Below are 18,115 nucleotides of genomic sequence, written 5' to 3'. Positions count from 1 at the left end.
TGCCAAGTTGAATCTGGAGAAAAGAATTCTCCTCATCAGTAGCCAAAAAGCCATGATGAGAGCCGTCCTTGACTTGGAAAGACGTCTATATTGGTCAGAGAGGTCTTAAAACTTATATTGTGTGTTATCCAACTGTCTTTGTCTTCCTAGTGCCTTTGACTTCCTAATACCCAAATATTCCAACGATTTAATGAAACTGAACTGGGCAAGTGATGAGAAAGAGCAAAGATTATTCACCACATGAGTTCACGAGGAAATCATGCCATTCAGACCACTCCAATTCCAATGCCACCTCTAGGAGAAAAGACCAGAACATGCTGGCTTGCTTCCAGAACAGTGAATGGCAGATGGCAAAAATAAAAGTAGAGTAGAGTTTAAATAAGGAATTTGGTCAACAAAAGAGTGAACCGCTTTCACTAAATCCGCGGTATCTGTGACATACACACTATGGGAAATGCTCTCTGGAATGCAGCAAAAGACAATTCTATGTGAATTCAGAAAGGAGAGCCTTGTCCATTCAAAATAGCATTCTTAGCACATTTTGGACAATGCCTTCTCTTGAGAGATAAAGTTAGACATCACAAACTGAAATTTAAAGTTATTTGTGGAGTAAGCACAGGGGAGTCTTTTCTTCTTGATCGCAAAAAGGGGTCCCATATTCTAGGGCAATTTAAGAAAAGGGTTAACATTGTAGTATCAAAAGCATCTATCATTTAAGTCACTCACAGCTGAGGGAGAGTCTGTCCTCATTCCACATGAGTCCACAAAGTGTTATCAGCATGGACCACAGGAAAGGCAGTGAGCCAGCAATATCTAGTTCTCAGCCCAGCCAGATGAAAGTATACCAAAACCTAGGGAAATTAGTCAAACACATATATTTCTTCCTCATGGCTCAAGTTGGTTTTCAAAAAAAGGCAAGTGTCTTTACCAGAGGGTTAAGGCTAAAACTTTATGGATTTAGTCTTACATGTTTTGATTTTGACCCTCTAATAGTGTTTTGTTTTTTTGTTTTTTGTTTTTGTTTTTGGCTGTGTTGGGTCTTCATTGCTGCGCGTGGGCTTTCTCTACTTGCGGCGAGCAGGGGCTACTCTTCGATGCAGCCCTCGGGCTTCTCATTGCGGTGGCCTCTCTTGTTGAGGAGCACGGGCTCTAGGCACGCAGGCTTCAGTAGTTGTGGCCCTAGAGCATAGGATCAGTAGTTGTGGCGCACGGGCTTAGTTGCTCCGTGGCATGTGGGATCTTCCCGGACCACAGCTTGAACCCTTGTCCCCTGCATTGGCAGGCGGATTCTTAATCACTGCGCCACCAGGGAAGTCCTTCTAATAGTGTTTTGAATTGACACACTTTCGTATTTTTTTCTTCTTGCTTTAGTAGCTGAACCTCTCCTTAGCTGCCTCACTGTCTCAAATGTGACCTCGGGCAGTGTGTCCATCTCATGGGTAGCTCAGGAGTCTGCCTTTGATAGCTTTCTTATAGAAGTTAGGAATCTGACCACCTCCAGGAAATGGTGGTACGTTCTGTGCCTGTGGCGTCTCGCAGCTTTGTCATCACCAGCCTCAAAGCTTCTTCTGATTGCACTGTCCACCTTCACGGGCTGACTGGCAGGCAGTGTGCTCAGACCCTGATGGTCCACGCAACCACAGGTATTTCCCACGATGGGTTCTTCACTCTCCCTTGAACTTCCCCTGAGGAGCGTTCCAAAAAAATCAACCTCTACCCATTTTTCACCCTCCTGGTCCCTCCAGATCCTTCTCAAATTTGAGAGAGACATCCAAATCAGAGCTTGAAAACTTTGAAAAGAAAAATTCTCACCCCAAATTAAGGAACTTCTGTGTCAACCTCTTTTTTCTAAATACCCACTCACATCTGGAGTTGCTCTGTTTGTTTGTATAGAGTTAACCTGATGTGCTTTGCTTGAATTTCCAAACCATCCTTTCATCTGATCTTGAATAATCTTTTCCAGTTCCCATTATTGTCTGCCTGTGGTCTTTCTAATCAAAGTTTGCCCATGTCTTATTCAAAGGGGTGTGTGCATGCCATTGTTGTTTTCCTCGGTCAGAACGATCTACATTCTCTTTCTCTCCACCAAGATTTTAAAAGTAGTGTCACTAGCATGCAGAGAAAAACACCCCAAAGCACACCCCAAGTCCCACACGAGAGGACCCAGTGGCCTCATCTTGTTCTTGAGGCTTTTGTCTGCATTCCCTACAGACTGCTCTTTTTTTGACATTTACTCTATCAAGCATGTTTTGTCATCCACTGACATCTGTCACAAAGTGTCAGAGTCTTCCTTTCATCTATCATCTTGTTCAAATCTTGGTGCATGTGGTGAGCATTCAGAGTATTGTTTTTGAAAATGTCTGTCTTTCCTGGAAGCAGACAACATGTCAAGAAACTGTTTCAAAGAGCGAGAAGTGGTAAAAGAAAAACACCCCTAGCTTGCATGCAACACCGACCAGACCCTAACTACCGTTCTCTGAGTTCTCTTCTTGCATCTCGCTTTTCAGCTTGGTTGCATCCTTTGGGAGACAGCTAGAGGTTAAGCTAACCTTGCAAACCCAGGTCTTATTGTGTTTTGGCACTGCCAGTCTCTGTCTGGTAGCATGAAAAGAGTCCTAACGTGCGTCATTAATTTGGGAGATTCCTTCCACAGCAAAACATAAGGAAAAAGCAGACAGAGTCCCATTTGAAGGATTTCACTTTTTCTGTGGTTGAGGTAATTTGCCAATGCTGTACCTGAAAATTATAGCATCATTAGCTTCTCTAACTAATTGCTAAGGAGGAAATCCCATGCCATTACTTACGGCTATCCTCTGCTTCTGAGCCAGATTCATTTGTCCTTAGAGACTTTATGGCATTCAGTTATGCTGTGCAGTTGTCCAGTTAAAGTTTATCCAGATGAGCTCCTTCTTTCCTCCAAATACTGGAGCTGCAGCAAAACAACACCCGAGTCCTTGGAAGAAAGAGTCTGCTTCTTCCCAACCCTAAATCCTGATCCTAGTATCTCAATCCTCCAGGACTGTTGCCTCTCTCTAAAATACAGTCTGGGTTGAACTTATTTTAATGTTAGTGTTATTCGATGAATGTGCATTTAGGTGGTCAGACCATATACATCCCAGTTGAAACCAGCAGTATAAGGCCCCTACATTCAAAATGAATTGCTCTCATCACTGATTATCTAGATTTTAAGGGACAAGAGAAACCTAACCTCAGGGGAACCATCCATCTTTCCAAATTATCCAATAAGTGAATTTCAAAATCAGAAAATGCAAAGTCTAACTTCAAGTTTTCCTTTAACTTTTACATATACCAGGAATTTTTAAATAGAGGACATTTTCACCTTTATAGTGTTTAGAGTGAGATGTAGATTTTCCTACGGTGCATACATTTGGGTTTTTGACTACTACAAAGAATTTCTCTTCTGGGGATATTAACCTTTAATTTCTACAATCCAAATAGATCACAGAAGACTAAATCGGGAAACTCCAAAGTAGCATTTTCTAAGGCACGTTCAGTGGCACACCAGCAACTTGAGATGTTCAGAGAATATTCCTCAGGAAAGGTATCCATTGATAAGCTTATGAAGTGCTGGGCTGAACAAAATTAAGTAGGCTTCTTTACAGAACCAGCACTCTGAGGCCTTTAAAATGCTAGTGTGCTTCGTGAATCTCTAGGGTGAGATATAATATTCAATATAATGTGAAGCTATCTTTTCTTGGAACATCTTACAGAGCTAGCGTCCCATCACAAACCTTAGAAAATGTACTCTTAATACACCTTTACAATAATTCATCTACTGCTATAATGGCTTCTTCACTTGTCTTCATACATGACCAGAAAGTGGTCCCGTCTCTACTTAAAAAAAAAAATGCAAGTCCACACCTGCAGAGAAAGCAATGTATTTTCTAACATTATAACCAACGCAGGTGTGGACACAACCTAATACACTACCTTTCTGCAAATATTTGGAGGGACTGATACTTTCATATTCTATGGCTACGTTCTGTAGAAATCCTCTGCTTCCTCTCATAATGTGTCTCTCTTTCTCTCTGCCCATGTTCCTTTCCCTCAGAGCCAGAGCCACTGCTGGGCATACGCTAATCCTTAGCACTATTACCCCTGACAGCTTCAACGTGCCATGGACCACTCAAGCAGGGCCTTTTGCAAAGATTGTTATCAGTGTCAGGATTTCTCCCTCGCTGCAGGAGCCCCAGCAGTTCACAGTCTCAGGAGACGCACAGCACGCTCACATCACAGGCTTGGTGGAGAACACTGGCTGTGACGTTAGTGTGGCAGGGACCACCTGGGCTGGGGACCCCACCAGACCCCTCACTGCCTTTGTCGTGACAGGTACTCATTCAGAGGTTCTCGCTTGTCTGTTCAGAATTCTTAAATGGGGAAAAGAAAGAGGATAGGCATTCTAAAGGGAAATTCAACCCCAAATATAGCCTTCATTCCATATGTAAACTTCTACGTGAAAAGAAAGCAAATACTCTTGCAAAGAGAGACCTTTCACAGCCACTCTTAGGAAACGGAGCCAGTAGACTCAACAGTTGTATGTATAAAACTGCCAGGGAATCCTGTGCCCAGTTTTATAGGTTTTCTGATTCACGGTTTGGAGATCCTGGCTGAAGAGTGAGTTCTAAGTTAGAAATGGCCCAAGGCAGGATTTTGTCCGTAAGTCATGCTAGGTAAAGCAGCCCATGAACTACCTGCCCCAGAAATAAAATAATTTATCTTTTTCTTCTAAAAAAGTTACTTCTTAAGATTGACATCTACAACAGATTAAGGAAGGTTCAATCTAAGATAGCAAATAAATCTCAATTTTAATTAAACCTTAACCATTCATTAAACTCGACTTCTTACTTCTCTTTGAATTACAAAAACAAATGGTTTTCTATTTCCTTTCCTGAAATCATCCTAAATCCATGGCAAAGGATGCAAATGGTGTCAATTTACCAAGTCTCTAGCCTGAAAAGCCTCAGAAAATATTTAGAAGTCTCTTGCCTTCCACTAATGATAATTTTTTAGGAGACCAACTTTGCTGGCTGATTTTCACTTTAAACCAGGCCTCTCTTGAGGTCTGAATTGCTATAAATTGCTATTTAGCTACATAAGTAAAATACATTAACAAGTTCAATTACATATTTAACTAGAGGCAGCACGGTTTCCTAGAAGAGTGGGGATCTTGAGATCAGGCTATGTGGTTCCTAATCCTCTCCCACATCTGTTTAGCGACATAACCTTGACCAGTTCTTAACTTCTCTGAAGCCCGCTCCTTTATGTACGAAGAGAAGATATTCAATTCGCAGGCACCTCCGGCAGCCTCTTCTCAGGTATTAAATGGATGTGGTGCAATTTAACTGCCTGGCATCCCGGAGGCATTTTACAGTTGCTGGGTCCTTTCCTCTATCTCCCAACAATACGAGGAAAGTAGTGTTCTTCAAAATAAGCAATAAGAAAAAAGAAAAAAAAAAAAAAGGAAAAGAAAAGAAAGAAAAAAAAAAAAGCAACAGCCTAGATAGAAACAATAGACCTCTGCAATCATGACTTTCCTATTATTATTATTTTTAGATGTTGGGGGAAGGAGCGTATTAATTAATTTATTTACTTTTGCTGTGTTGGGTCTTCGTTTCTGTGCAAGGGCTTTCTCTACTTGTGGCGAGCGGGGGCCCCTCTTCATCATGGCGCGCGGGCCTCTCACTATCGCGGCCTCTCTTGTTGCGGAGCACAGGCTCCAGACGCGCAGGCTCAGTAGTTGTGGCTCACGGGCCCAGCCGCTCCGCGGCATGTGGGATCCTCCCAGACCAGGGCTCGAACCCGTGTCCCCTGCATCGGCAGGCAGACTCTCAACCACTGCGCCACCGGGGAAGCCCCTTCCTATTATTTTTAAGAGAACACTGCACGTTTTCATGTAAGATCAGAGAGTAGTTATGCTTTCTGTCCGGTTAGCTAATGTGAATTCAATTGTTCAGTCTTCAGATGCAGGACAAGTAATTCCTTAGTGGGGTGAGGCGAGGAGTAGCCATGACTAAGAACCTCACTGCCCAGGAGGGGAAGCATGGCCGGCCACGGATCCCATCAGGAGGCCCTTATTTGTAGCCTCTTGCAGGACCTCCCACAGAACAGAGAGAAGAAAGGGAGGCTGGTCTTGGGAATCCTAGATCCAGTTACAGCATTGTCTCAGCTAATCCTTGATGTGAAAAGACTCTGCATTTTAAAAGAAGCATATTTTAAAAAGAGAAAAGAAAAAAAAAAAAAAAACTGAACATAAGGGACTATAAATAACAAGCCCTTGATGGACTAATTAGCCTGAACGCCCCCCTTTTCATCAGAATTCTCTGCTTTGATGGCATGGAAGTGCAAGGAGGCCAGTTATCAGAGAAAGGCGCCACTTATCTAAACAAAGCTCTGCAACAGAATTTGAAACCCTTGCCTTGCAGACAAAGAGGCCTGTTTGCACAGTATATGTGATTTCATCTTTGTCTTTGATAGAGTTATGATTTGGGGGAAGATCCTTATTTGCTTTAAAAAAAAAAAAAAGCTTCAAGACAAACACCAAGTGGTTCAAAATAAGTACAGGAAATCCAAGCCACAGCAAAATTTAAATCTCTGCTTAGGGGGTTAGGGCATTCATTCACTCGTTCTTTCAGTCACCAAACATCTCTTTTTAAACATTTTTCTTTACATTCCATGGATTAGACTCTGGGCATTAGTGTAAGGTCGTTTATCTCTTTGAATGCTTCCATTTAGCTTCAGTGAAAAAGCAGGCTCTAACCTAGATGTGGCTAAAGCAGCCTTGGCCATGGAATTCCCATCCCCATGCCCACTTTGATGAAAAACAAACACATTCACCATGACTGTGTTTTGTTTTATTAGAGGGGAGCCACTGGACCTTCTCCACTAACCCTGCTTACGCCTCAGGTCTTGCCAGCACCCATGGGGTTGACGAATTATTAGACTTTGGCTTAGGGTGTGGAAAGAACATTGAACCCGGAGTCAGATGATGTGGGTTGGATCCCAGCTCAGTCGCCTAGTGGATATGTGACCTTGGATAAATCACTGACCTCTCTACTTCCTTTGCTGCCATGGGGGAGAAGAGGGGGTAGTAATATCTACTTACAGTGTCATTGTGAGGACTCAATACGATGATGGATGTGAAGCCTTGTCAACTGGGAAGTACTGACAGAAACCAAGCTGATATAAGGTCATTCCTTTGGGGAATCCCTTGGCACCTATGAAATAAGAGTGCCTGAGACACAGATGTCTGGTGAACGAATGAACAAATAGTGACAGAACTTACTGAAGAGCCTAACTTTATCCAGGAAAATAAACAGCAAGAGAATTAGCAAATCTTAGTATTCCTTACTGGGCCATAATCGTAAGTGGTTATATTCGGACGCATGAAAAATCTTACCTCATCCCTTTATCTCAGCTGGTGAGGATGTATGTCACTAACTGGCCTATTCAACTTAATTCAAAATAGGAACTAGAAGTGGAATAGAAACATACAAAGTATACCAAAAAGGAAGTATACTTTAAAAAATAAAATAAAAAAGCTGATTCCCTTCAAGACTACAAGTTAGTGGGAAATAGACAAAGGAATCCAAACCCAACACAAGATATTTGATTTTATCAGGAAAAATTCATGGTCTTTGGAGACAGACCCAGCTAAAATCTTGCTCTCTCACATACTAGGCTCTGTGACTGGCCAAGTCAATCAACTTCTTTGAAGCTCAGTTTTCTTGCCTGTATAATGGGAATAACATCTATCTCATAGGCTGGTTGAGAGATTTACACAAGACAACATCATCTGGCACCCAATAAGCTCTTATGAAATATGCACTTTCTGGGTATATAACATGTTTAATGATTGATTGGGTATCTACCAGTGTTCGTGGAGACTTGTGCTTTCCCAGCAGAGTCAGTGCTGCTAACCTGAGTTATTTTCACCCCTCCCTTCTTTCAGAGGCCCTGCCCCTTCTGGAAAACCTAACCATTTCCGACATTAATCCCTACGGGTTCACAGTTTCCTGGATGGCATTGGAGAATGCCTTTGACAGATTCCTAGTAACGGTGGTGGATTCTGGGAAGCTGCTGGACCCCCAGGAATTCACACTTTCAGGAACCCAGAGGAAGCTGGAGCTTAGAGGCCTCATAACCGGCATTGGCTATGAGGTCATGGTCTCTGGCTTCACCCAAGGGCACCAAACCAAGCCCTTGAGGGCTGAGATTGTTACAGGTATTTTGGCTCAAGTGAGCCATTTTCTCCTCTTCCTGGTTCCCTTCCATGTAATCCATCTACGAGATCACCACGGTTTTAACACCCCTGTCCATGTTCCCTACTTAATCCATAGATGTGGCCTGTTCCTATGTCACCCCCACCCCCAACACTTTCTCTTGTCTTATGTCTCTAACAAGCACTCCCCTTCTCCCACTCCAGATACGAGAAGGTCGAAATGTTTCCACTAGGCATCCCAAACCCTTTAGGCCATGTCTTGTCTGTAGCTCTTGCGTGCTTACTCCACGTCACCCTCCTCTGTGTTCATCATGGCTGGTCCCCAGCTACATTTCAGCCTTCTCAAAAGAAATATACCAATGAGTATATTTCAAAAACTTATTTACTACGTTTGTCACCTCAAAGCCTCAACTGTGGTCTTGACAAACTTCCCAGGTGGGCTTTTCATTGGAAAACCAACTGTGAACTTATACTGGTTAACACTAATATCATCGAGATTCTTCAGCACAGACTAAATGCATAATTTTCTCAACGCTAATAATTCCTAGAGAAATATAGCATGAACAACTTCAACAGTCCACAATCTGTATTTCCCAAAGTCTTTCTAGAGATTACTAACTCCATATTCAAAGGTACTACTTAGTGAAGAAGTTCCATGTTCAAATAAGTTTTGGAAACATGGAGTTAAACATAGTTTAACAGGATCCCTGACCACAAGGCTTTAGAGAACATTCTAATGTGCATGCTTCTCTCCAAGAGGGACTTACCCAGGCAATGTTTCCCAAACTTATTTTACAATGGATTATGGTCAAACAGGAATAGTTTGCTCTAAGTGCACTTTGGGAAACTCAGCTCTAAATTTACCTTGACATTGAGTTTTGTCTAGTTAAGGCAATCCAAGATAATACCTTGGGTCTGAAGTACGTAGCACAAGAGGTTCCAAGTCTTAGTTCTACCATCTGAACACTTACTGAATGGTTAACACAAAGCAGGCCAGTCAAGAGTAGGAGCCTTCTTTAGTAAAGCAGCTCCAAGAAAAAGACCAAAAAGAACATAACACTTATAACATTTTAAAAGCCATTTTCCTCAGGATCAAGGGAAATATAATCAGTAGTATCATCACGGGCAGCTCTACAGATCATTAATGCTGGTTTATGTGTCTTTTCAAAAAGAAAAGAAGGTCTACAGAGCATGGGCACTCAGCCACTGGCGGACAGAGAGCAAATGTAAACAAATTACTGACTTTGAACTTGTTTAATAATGCATGGGAGGGGCCCCTGCTGAGTCCAGGTGTGGATTTACAGGATTGCTTTTAGACAAAACTCACACATGCAAGCACCCACTTGGCTTGTATTGAATGTGTCAACTCCATCCTTTCCCTCTCCTAGATCATGTTCGTGTTTGATAATTTTATTTTCGGTATCTCAGGACACTTCTACCTCTGAGAGCTGGGGCATCACTCCATATTGATACCCCCACTGGAGAGAAGATTGCACGGGCTGGGCTGCTGAATGATATTCTCTCTCCTCCTTCCACCATTTTCTCCCCCTCTAGAAGCCGAGCCAGAAGTTGACAACCTTCTGGTTTCAGATGCCACCCCAGACGGTTTCCGTCTGTCCTGGACAGCTGATGAAGGGGTCTTCGACAGCTTTGTTATCAAAATCAGAGACACCAAAAAGCAGTCTGAACCACTGGAAATAACCCTACTTGCCCCCGAACGTACCAGGGACATAACAGGTCTCAGAGAGGCCACTGAATACGAAATTGAACTCTATGGAATAAGCAGTGGAAGGCGATCCCAGCCAGTCAGTGCTATAGCAACAACAGGTACCGTATATAAATGGGAGAGAATAGAGAAAAGTTCTCTGTTCCTCTTCTCACGGGGCTGGGAAATTACAAGAGCTTCGGATGCAGACAAGCTTGTGTTTGAATCCTGACTCCTGAGTATAGACTAGGTGACCATGGCTAAGTCTTTACGCAAAAAGTATGATGCCACTTACCTAATAGTGTTGTGAGGATTAAATGAGATAATTCATGGAAAGCCCATACAGAGGCCCTGGCACACAGCAAGGGCTGAGCAAATGAGAGCTATTAACATTTTTATTATTGTCATTAAGATAGTCATTACAATCGTTGCTTTTTTCTTTTTTTTAATTCCAAAGGCCCTTCCTTCTACCTATTATCATGTCTTATCCAGAGGTATACTTCCTTGTTCTTTGGTCAAATGTTCAAACTATGCAGGGAATAATGAAGAAGTGGTACCTCCACCTATAAAGATTAATACTTATAAAATGCTATGTGTGAAATGGTCAGTACCCTGATCAAAAAGGAAAAAAGAGGAGGCTGGCACGGTTGGCAGGCTGCTCTTCACGAGGCTCAGTCATTTTATCTGATACTCATAGCAACTCTAAATGGCACTGGAGGGAGAAATGAAAATCCTTTTCAATATGAGTTGTTTCAAGGAGAACGAAAAAAGATGGTTATAACATGACTGTTTATAATCATAATACTAAGACTAATATGACTCTTTAAAGAGAAAAGGAATGACCTTCAACAGGTAGGGTGAATTCCTTCAGGAAACTGAGGCAGGTACAGAAACGGAGCATTTGCTAGAGACCACTGTTTCAGAGGAACCAGGGGAAAGAATCACAGAACCACAGGCAGAGGTAGAAGGGACCTGAGAAATGATGTAGCCCAGACTCTTCTGTTTGTGCATGAAGAATCTGTGGCCCAAAAAGGTGAAGTGATTTGCCTAAGGTCACACAGCCAGATTTGGGGTAGAACCTAAATGCCAAGTTATTTTAATATTATTAAATATAAGTGAGCTAGGTGACAGATAACCAACGAATAGACACACTTGCCATCTCTGACAGGCAAAGAGCATAACACTAGCCAAAACCTTCCCTTTGTCCAGAGATGAGTATTTTTTGATGCCAAATTTCAGGACCTAATGAGCTCCGAGAAGCCACCTGTAGAAATCATACTCAGTATTTGTAGACATGCAGCAATTCAGCCAGAAGAAATACCCTGTTTCTTATTAACACAGACCCTATCCCAGGGACATGGGTCCTTGTCTCCTCTTCCCTGTGGCTTCCCGTAAAACAACTTCAGATCAGAGGCAGAGGCTGATTCTGCCCTTGGTTTATAAACACTGCTTTTCAAAGTTTACTTCTGATCACTGGTTTAGTTTTGCTGATCGTTTTTTTCTAGAAGCTCCACAGTTCTAAAGCAAAAATGAAAACGAATAATCATGAGGTTTTTGTTTTTTTTTTTTCTAAGAACAAGAGAAAAGAAAAGGCCCTCTAGGATTGCCCTTTCTTTGATTTTTTTCCTCTGGGGCCTTGTGTCTCACAGCCGAAGAGAAGTGTGTGCGTTGGTGTATGCGTGTACACACGTGTGCTCCGGTACCTGGCAAGGACGGGAGAGATGACTCTTGATCACAGCAGACGTGCAATTTACCTCATCAGCTTCGTAAAGTTTCCCTTTTGTGTTTTCATTCTTTCTCCTTGTAAACCCTTCTCTCTGTTCCTCTTTTTCCCTGTAAAAGCTGCCGCAGGTTCTCCTCTCACTCCCTGAACATAAGCTGGCAGCCCTGAGTGCCCCAGCGCCAGGGAGTGTGGGTAGAAGCAGTGTAGCTGAAAGGTTAAGCCCGCAGCCTCTGGGCAGATCCCCTGGAGTCGGATCCCTGCTCTACCTCTTCCCACAGCTATGTGAGCGTGAGCAAGTCTCCTTCCCCTCCCAGCCTCAGTCCCCTCATCTGGCCAATAGAATTTAACTCCAAGGTCAGCCATGAGGTTCATGTCACATCATAAAGGTCAAGTATTTAGTTTCCTTGTCCACTGTAACAATATTAGCTAATATTATGTTTGGGTGATTTAACGTACATTTTATTTTATTTTTTTATTTTTTATTTTTATTTTTTTGCTGTATGCGGGCCTCTCACTGCTGTGGCCTCTCCCGTTGTGGAGCACAGGCTCCGGACGCGCGGGCTCAGCGGCCATGGCCCACGTGCCCAGCTGCTCCGCGGCATGTGGGATCTTCCCGGACCGGGGCATGAACCCATGTCCCCTGCATCGGCAGGTGGACTCTCAACCACTGCGCCACCAGGGAAGCCCATACATTTTATTTGTTAATGGCCCAGTTGGTTCAAAATTCAAAAGTTAAAAAAAAGGATATATAGTGAGGTCTCTATTCTACTGTGTCCCTGACACCAGTTGTTCTATCTAGAAGCAGTCAGTATTACCACTTTCTTCTGAATCACTGCAGAAATATGCTATACAAACAGATAAGATTAGACATAAGTCTACGTTCCCTTTTTTTTTCACCTTTTCCTTTTGGTGTGGCGGTTAACATACCCACTCTTCCACACATTGGGTGTGTGTGTGTGTGTGAGTGTGTGTGTGGGTGTGTGTTCCTTGCTTATTAATAGATCTCAGAGATAATCCCATATGCCTTATTTATTTAACCATCCCCCTACTGACAGACCCTTAGATTATGGGTTGTTTCTTTCCTCTGTCAATCTCTGCATTTGCAGTGGCTCCTCTTCCCCTCCGTGGTTTGAGCCACTTCTTCACAGTAGCCTGGGCTCCGCTTTGGGAAGCCCAGAGTTGCCAGGAGCTTCTTTTGCCTCTGGGGAGTTAAATGCCAACATGCCTCTGTATAGCATCGGGACGGTCCCCAGAATAGACAGAAAGTGGTTCAAAATCCAAAACCAGAGTAAGATGGCTCACCTCGGGGGTAGTGAGGACCCTGAAACGCTTCTTTAACCTGCACCATCACCACCCCCAAACACCCCCAAAGCCAAGGGGGCAGCCCCTCTCCCAACTCCCAGAATGTGCCCCCTCCCACTCTACCTCACTTCTCCCAGCCAGGCAGCCTCCCAGCTCCCCCGCTCAGTTGCAGTTCAGATGGACTTAAAACCACACACCACACAGCTGCAATGGCATCGTGTCTGGGGACCTGGGTCAGCGGGTCTGCAGAGACACGTGCTCAGAAATCCTCCCTTCTAAGTGAAACAGGCTCCTTATGCCTAGTGCCTTTGCCTCTGACTCTCATGAAGTGTAAACTATCGATTACAGAGCATGCACTTCATGCCACACACAGCAGGGCAACTGACACACTTTACCTCACTGACTCACGTGACACAGACAGTCTAAGCGTCACATTCAGCCCCATTTCACAGAGGCCTAAGGGGCTAAGGTGTTTTTAGCTAGGAAAGCCAGAATGGAATTCAAACCCAGGTCAGTGTAACTCCAAAATCCTTGCTCTTAAATCACACTGGCTACAATAATCATCCCCTGAGCTTATCACGATTCACATATTAAGTATTGGATAAAAATATGTTGAAGGGAGAATTTTTTAAATGATTATTAATGGTCACATTATTAAAGACATTTGCTCCAGATTTGGGGAGGCAACATTTTATGCAGAGAACAGGCAGAAGTACTCTTCATCCTCCTTGAGAATTTCTAGCAATTCCAAATGTTTTCCTAATGGAATTTTTATTGAAAACCAAGAGTCTTCTTGGAAAGAGAGACAGAGGCATTGCCTTTCCTGGGTCTCCCTAACTTTTCAATAGATATGATTTAGTTGTTCCCTGAGGCTCAGCCTTCAGGTTCCTATTGACCATCTCTTCCGCTGTGGTGCTGGAGACCTGCAGGCCCTATTTATGGCAGAAGGACACACGCTAAAATAACAAATTGTCTTCCACACCTAGGAAGGTCTGTTGCCTAAAAATGCCATTGACCCTGGAATTCTACCACTACTGTGCCATTCTTCAGATGACACATGTCTACCTATCTTCCTACTGCCGCTTTCATCAAGCACATCCCTCAGGAGTGCATGACAGATGAGGTTACTAATTCTTATGGTTTTTCAGCCAGGGCAGATAATATTGCCATTTTGCACATGAGAAAATTGGGATCGAGAGAGGAAAGCTGTGGCCACAAGATACACTTTCTAAAATGTGCCAGGACCTGCCCCAACGAGGTTCACAGTCGGACTGAAGGTCAGAGTGGACTAGCCTGGCAGAAGGAAAGCCCCAGTGCCTGAGTTTACACACCCCACGGGTTTTTTTTGTTCTCATTCTGCCTCATCTAGATCTTTCCTGGGGGCTACCGCAAAACTCAGGTGGCCCACGGAAAAAAGAATCGCGTGGGAAAGAAAGAAAAAAGAGAGGGCCAGCATGTTTACTGAACTCTTACCGCGTGCCAGATTCTGTGCTAGGGTTTTACATCCATTATCTCTGCTAGGTCCTCAAAACATTCCTGAAGGTGGGCACCACTTTTCCCACTGGAAAGATGGAGACGGAGCAACTGAGGCTCTCGGAAGTGAAGGGGACTGCCCCAGGTTGCCCAGCCTCTCCGTGGTATTTGGACAATCAAGATCTTCCAGGCTCCAGAGCCCCTGTGGCTTCCAAAGCTTTCTAAGGAGAGGGCAAAACCCCAGGCAGCCACAGAATCTGAGGGTGGCTAGCAGGTCACAGGAGAACGCCGTAGGAGGAGAGAAAAAGACAGAAATAGAGAGAAAAAAAAGCTCCCCAAAGTGGGCTGTGGGTTTCAGAACTTAAAGATCAATGTGGGATGCAGAGGGGAAAAGATGAGGAAATGAGTTCCCTGGAGACCTGAAAATTGTTTCCTGAATTCTATAGTTAAGCGTGGTCAGCTGAAGAGGGCAAAAAGCTAAGCCAAAAAATACACAGGGAAAAACCAAAGGAAACTGGGTTTGTGGGGGGAGGCATTTACGTAGCAGGAACTGTCCCTCAGGCATGGCTTTCCCCCAGGTAGACCCAATATCCAAGGTGTGTTTGCTTTGGTGAAAGGTCTGAGGTTGCTCCTCTGGCTCTGGACCTCCATCCAGTTCTGGGAATGGGTTTGTCGAGGTCAGTTTCCATGTGAACATTATTTCCAAGATCCCAGGGCTGTGCTCAGCTCTGCTCCTGGGACTTAGAAAGGTCATATCACAAGAATGTTCATTGGAGAACTTGGCCTCAGTCTAGTCCTCTGTAAAATGGCTACAACCACACCTCAGTGGTTTCTAAATGAGGGTTAATCCTTATAAATTGCAAAGAACTGTACAATTGTCAAGTCTTGGTATCACTACAAAGCAAAGATATGAAAAATTGCTAAACATCAAAACTTAAAGGAGAGTGTATTCCAAGCTGTGAAACCACCCATTCACCCTCACTTCCTTAGACATCAGCTATGGTGCTAACTAACGTTCTTGAATGAAACCAAATGGCAGCTCTACAGCTCTGGGCCCTGTACCTGAATGAAAGAACAATTGTTTCCATCAAGTCGTAACCTAATCACAGATCACCACATTCTCCATCCTAAAGGCTTGGCTGGGACATAAACTAGGGACTGAGTTTTCATGGATGAGGAATTCGGGAAGGATCGCTGATGAGCAAGATACTTAACCGTTTCTGGGTTTCTCCTGTGCTCTTTCCTCAACAGCCATGGGCTCCCCGAAGGAAATCGTTTTCTCAGACATCACTGAAAACTCAGCCACTGTCAGCTGGAAGGCACCCACTACCCAGGTGGAGAGCTTCCGGGTTACCTCTGTACCCACTGCAGGAGGTAGGGCACTTGGGGAGGGGAGAGGGAGGACGATCTGGAGGGTTTGGGTGGAACAGTGAAGAGACCCTGATAATCCCATCCTCCCAAACATCATGGCCAAAGAAAACTGCTTCTTTATAGTTGAGACCATCTGGATAGACTTCATTTGTAGAGTGCTATGAGACCCTTGGAAGAAACTATTTTGTGAAGGGTCATGTTATGAAGATCGTTGCCAGGCTCATAGCCTTAAAGTTCTATGAGCTGTAGATCCCCAATAATGTTTTCACACAATGACAGAAGACTCTAAATCCATTGGCCTTTTTCTCTTTGAACGCACTTATCTGCAAAGCTGGTCTTAACCTGGATATAGGTGAGGTGTTACCTCTTGGTCCCAAAATCTGTCTGTCTCAGCGTAGGATGGGAAGCTGTGACTTAGCAGAGTTGGGAGTTCTAGTTCAGAGCACACCGGCTATAAAAGAGACCAAGGGGGTGGGGGGAGCATAGTCAAATATGTCTAAAGACATTCTGGGAGGTAGTGCGCTCCCTGTTAGTGGAAGTGTATACAAAGATGATAGTTGATAACCTCTTCAGAGAAATGCACTAGCATCTCTGTGGGGAGTTTGGCCAGCTGATATACAAGCTCCTCACCAGCCCCCAAGTTCTAAGAAATATAAACTTTGGACTTTTTCATAAATGTAAGAGTACAAGCTTGACCATGACCATTTTCTTCAATAATAGAATCTCTGCTAGTAAGGGATGAGTCTATATATTCTTTAGCTAATACAATGGATTAAATATATCAGATATACATTACATAGCAAGCTTCCCATATTCTTTGTGGGAAAAATAGGTAAATAAAATTTGTGCAACATGGCCAGCTCTCTACTGAATGAAAACTTGCCATTTTTAGCACATTGTGACCTCACGGTTTTTCCTCCCCTGGCTCAGTTTTTGGCATCTTCATGGATGGAAAAAACATTATACAAAAAGTAAAACCTCTTCTCTTATGCCAGAGGGTAGGAGCAACTGAGAAGTCAAGAAAATGGTGTTGGATAAAGATATAGTTTCACTGCCAAATCGGATACACCCATTCTTGAGACAACCGTGAATAAATTTCAGCGGGGTTCACCTTTCCCCACCTTGCTTTTACTGTGTTCTAGGTACACCCTCAGTGGTAACTGTGGATGGGACCAAGACTCAGACCAGGCTGCTGAGACTCTTACCTGGAGTGGAGTACCTCGTCAGCGTCATCGCCCTGAAGGGCTTTGAAGAAAGCACGCCTGTCTCGGGGATGCTCACCACAGGTATTTTTCTCACCTTCAGCATTATTTCTCATGATTCAGAAGCTAGAAAAAAAGGGTTTTTTAAGGAAATTCTCAGGGAAAGTGGGCTGGATTTGGCGCACCAGCGGTCTCATTTCTGGTCCATCTGCAGCCTCTTCTGAGCTGCATCCTCAGCCTCCCTGGGCCACCGTTTCCCAGGGTATTGTGAGGAAAAATAGCACAAGCTGGGGAGTCATGCTGACCTGGTGGAAATCCCACGTCCTGCCGCTTCTAGGTACATGAGCTGTCAGTTAATTTCTCGAGGGTCTAGTTCCCTACTCTGTAAAATGGGTGCAGTTCTGCTTCCTTTGCAGGAAGCTGTAAGAATCACGTGGAACTGTATATGTAAAGCGTCTGCAAATATAAAACATGACTGTCCACATTAATCCACTTCCTTCCCTTCCCCGATAGTGCCAGGACCAGTGTGAGGATCCCTCCAAGCAGGTGCTTCACGCAGACACTCTAAAGTCACTACTCTGGATCCGGCAGCTACTGTATTTCAGGCCCTGTTACGTGCCAACCCCGTAGCTGTTATCCTTCCCATTTTACAGACGAAACAACTGAGACCTGGGGAAATTAAATGCCTTGGGCAAGTCCATATAACTAGTAAATGCTGAAAGCAAATTTGAACTTAGGTCAGTCTGACTACAAACTCTGTATTCTTCTAAAATAAAGGATGATTTTCCCGTTATAACCTGATTTGTACAACACACTGTAAGGAGGGAAAAATAATGAATTGCATTGAAGGAGAATGAAGTGGAAAATTTCTCTTCAGGCAGCCATGTTCCTAAACAATTTATCCTTTGATATATGAGCAATTATCCAGCCTAATCCGTTAAGGGATCTAAAGAATGGGCCTCACAGGAAAGTTTAAAAATATCCTAATAGTCTTAAAAGGGTTGCTAACATGCAATTAAAGCCTCCTGTCTGAACCCAGAGTTCTGCACACTCTGCCACACAGACCCTCGTTTCCCCCCGGAAATCTTTCATTCACGGGT

The 18,115-nt window shown here is 43.7% G+C and overlaps 1 protein-coding gene across 6 annotated transcripts in view; it reads left to right on the top strand.

The window, feature by feature from the left end:
• The window catches only part of TNC (tenascin C), a 93,777-nt gene that overhangs the window by 58,666 nt on the left and 16,996 nt on the right, over positions 1-18,115 (top strand). For 4 of the 6 annotated variants that reach the window (XM_089913663.1, XM_022578915.3, XM_089913662.1 and 1 more), the window contains 4 exons: positions 7,970-8,242; positions 9,794-10,066; positions 15,694-15,816; positions 16,956-17,099. In XM_089913663.1, the coding sequence (XP_089769789.1) occupies positions 7,970-8,242; positions 9,794-10,066; positions 15,694-15,816; positions 16,956-17,099 (813 nt within the window). The remainder of the gene's footprint in view (positions 1-7,969; positions 8,243-9,793; positions 10,067-15,693; positions 15,817-16,955; positions 17,100-18,115) is intronic. The other 2 variants (XM_022578917.3, XM_022578919.3) reach the window with 1 other exon arrangement.

The sequence above is a fragment of the Delphinapterus leucas genome, chromosome 6, assembly GCF_059928025.1.
Source record: "Delphinapterus leucas isolate spDelLeu-1000000601 "Yukka" chromosome 6, BTC_Dleu_Yukka2, whole genome shotgun sequence".
Lineage (NCBI taxonomy): Eukaryota > Metazoa > Chordata > Mammalia > Artiodactyla > Monodontidae > Delphinapterus > Delphinapterus leucas.
The sequence above is the reverse complement of the archived record's forward strand: the minus strand, read 5'-3'. Positions and strand labels throughout refer to the sequence as shown.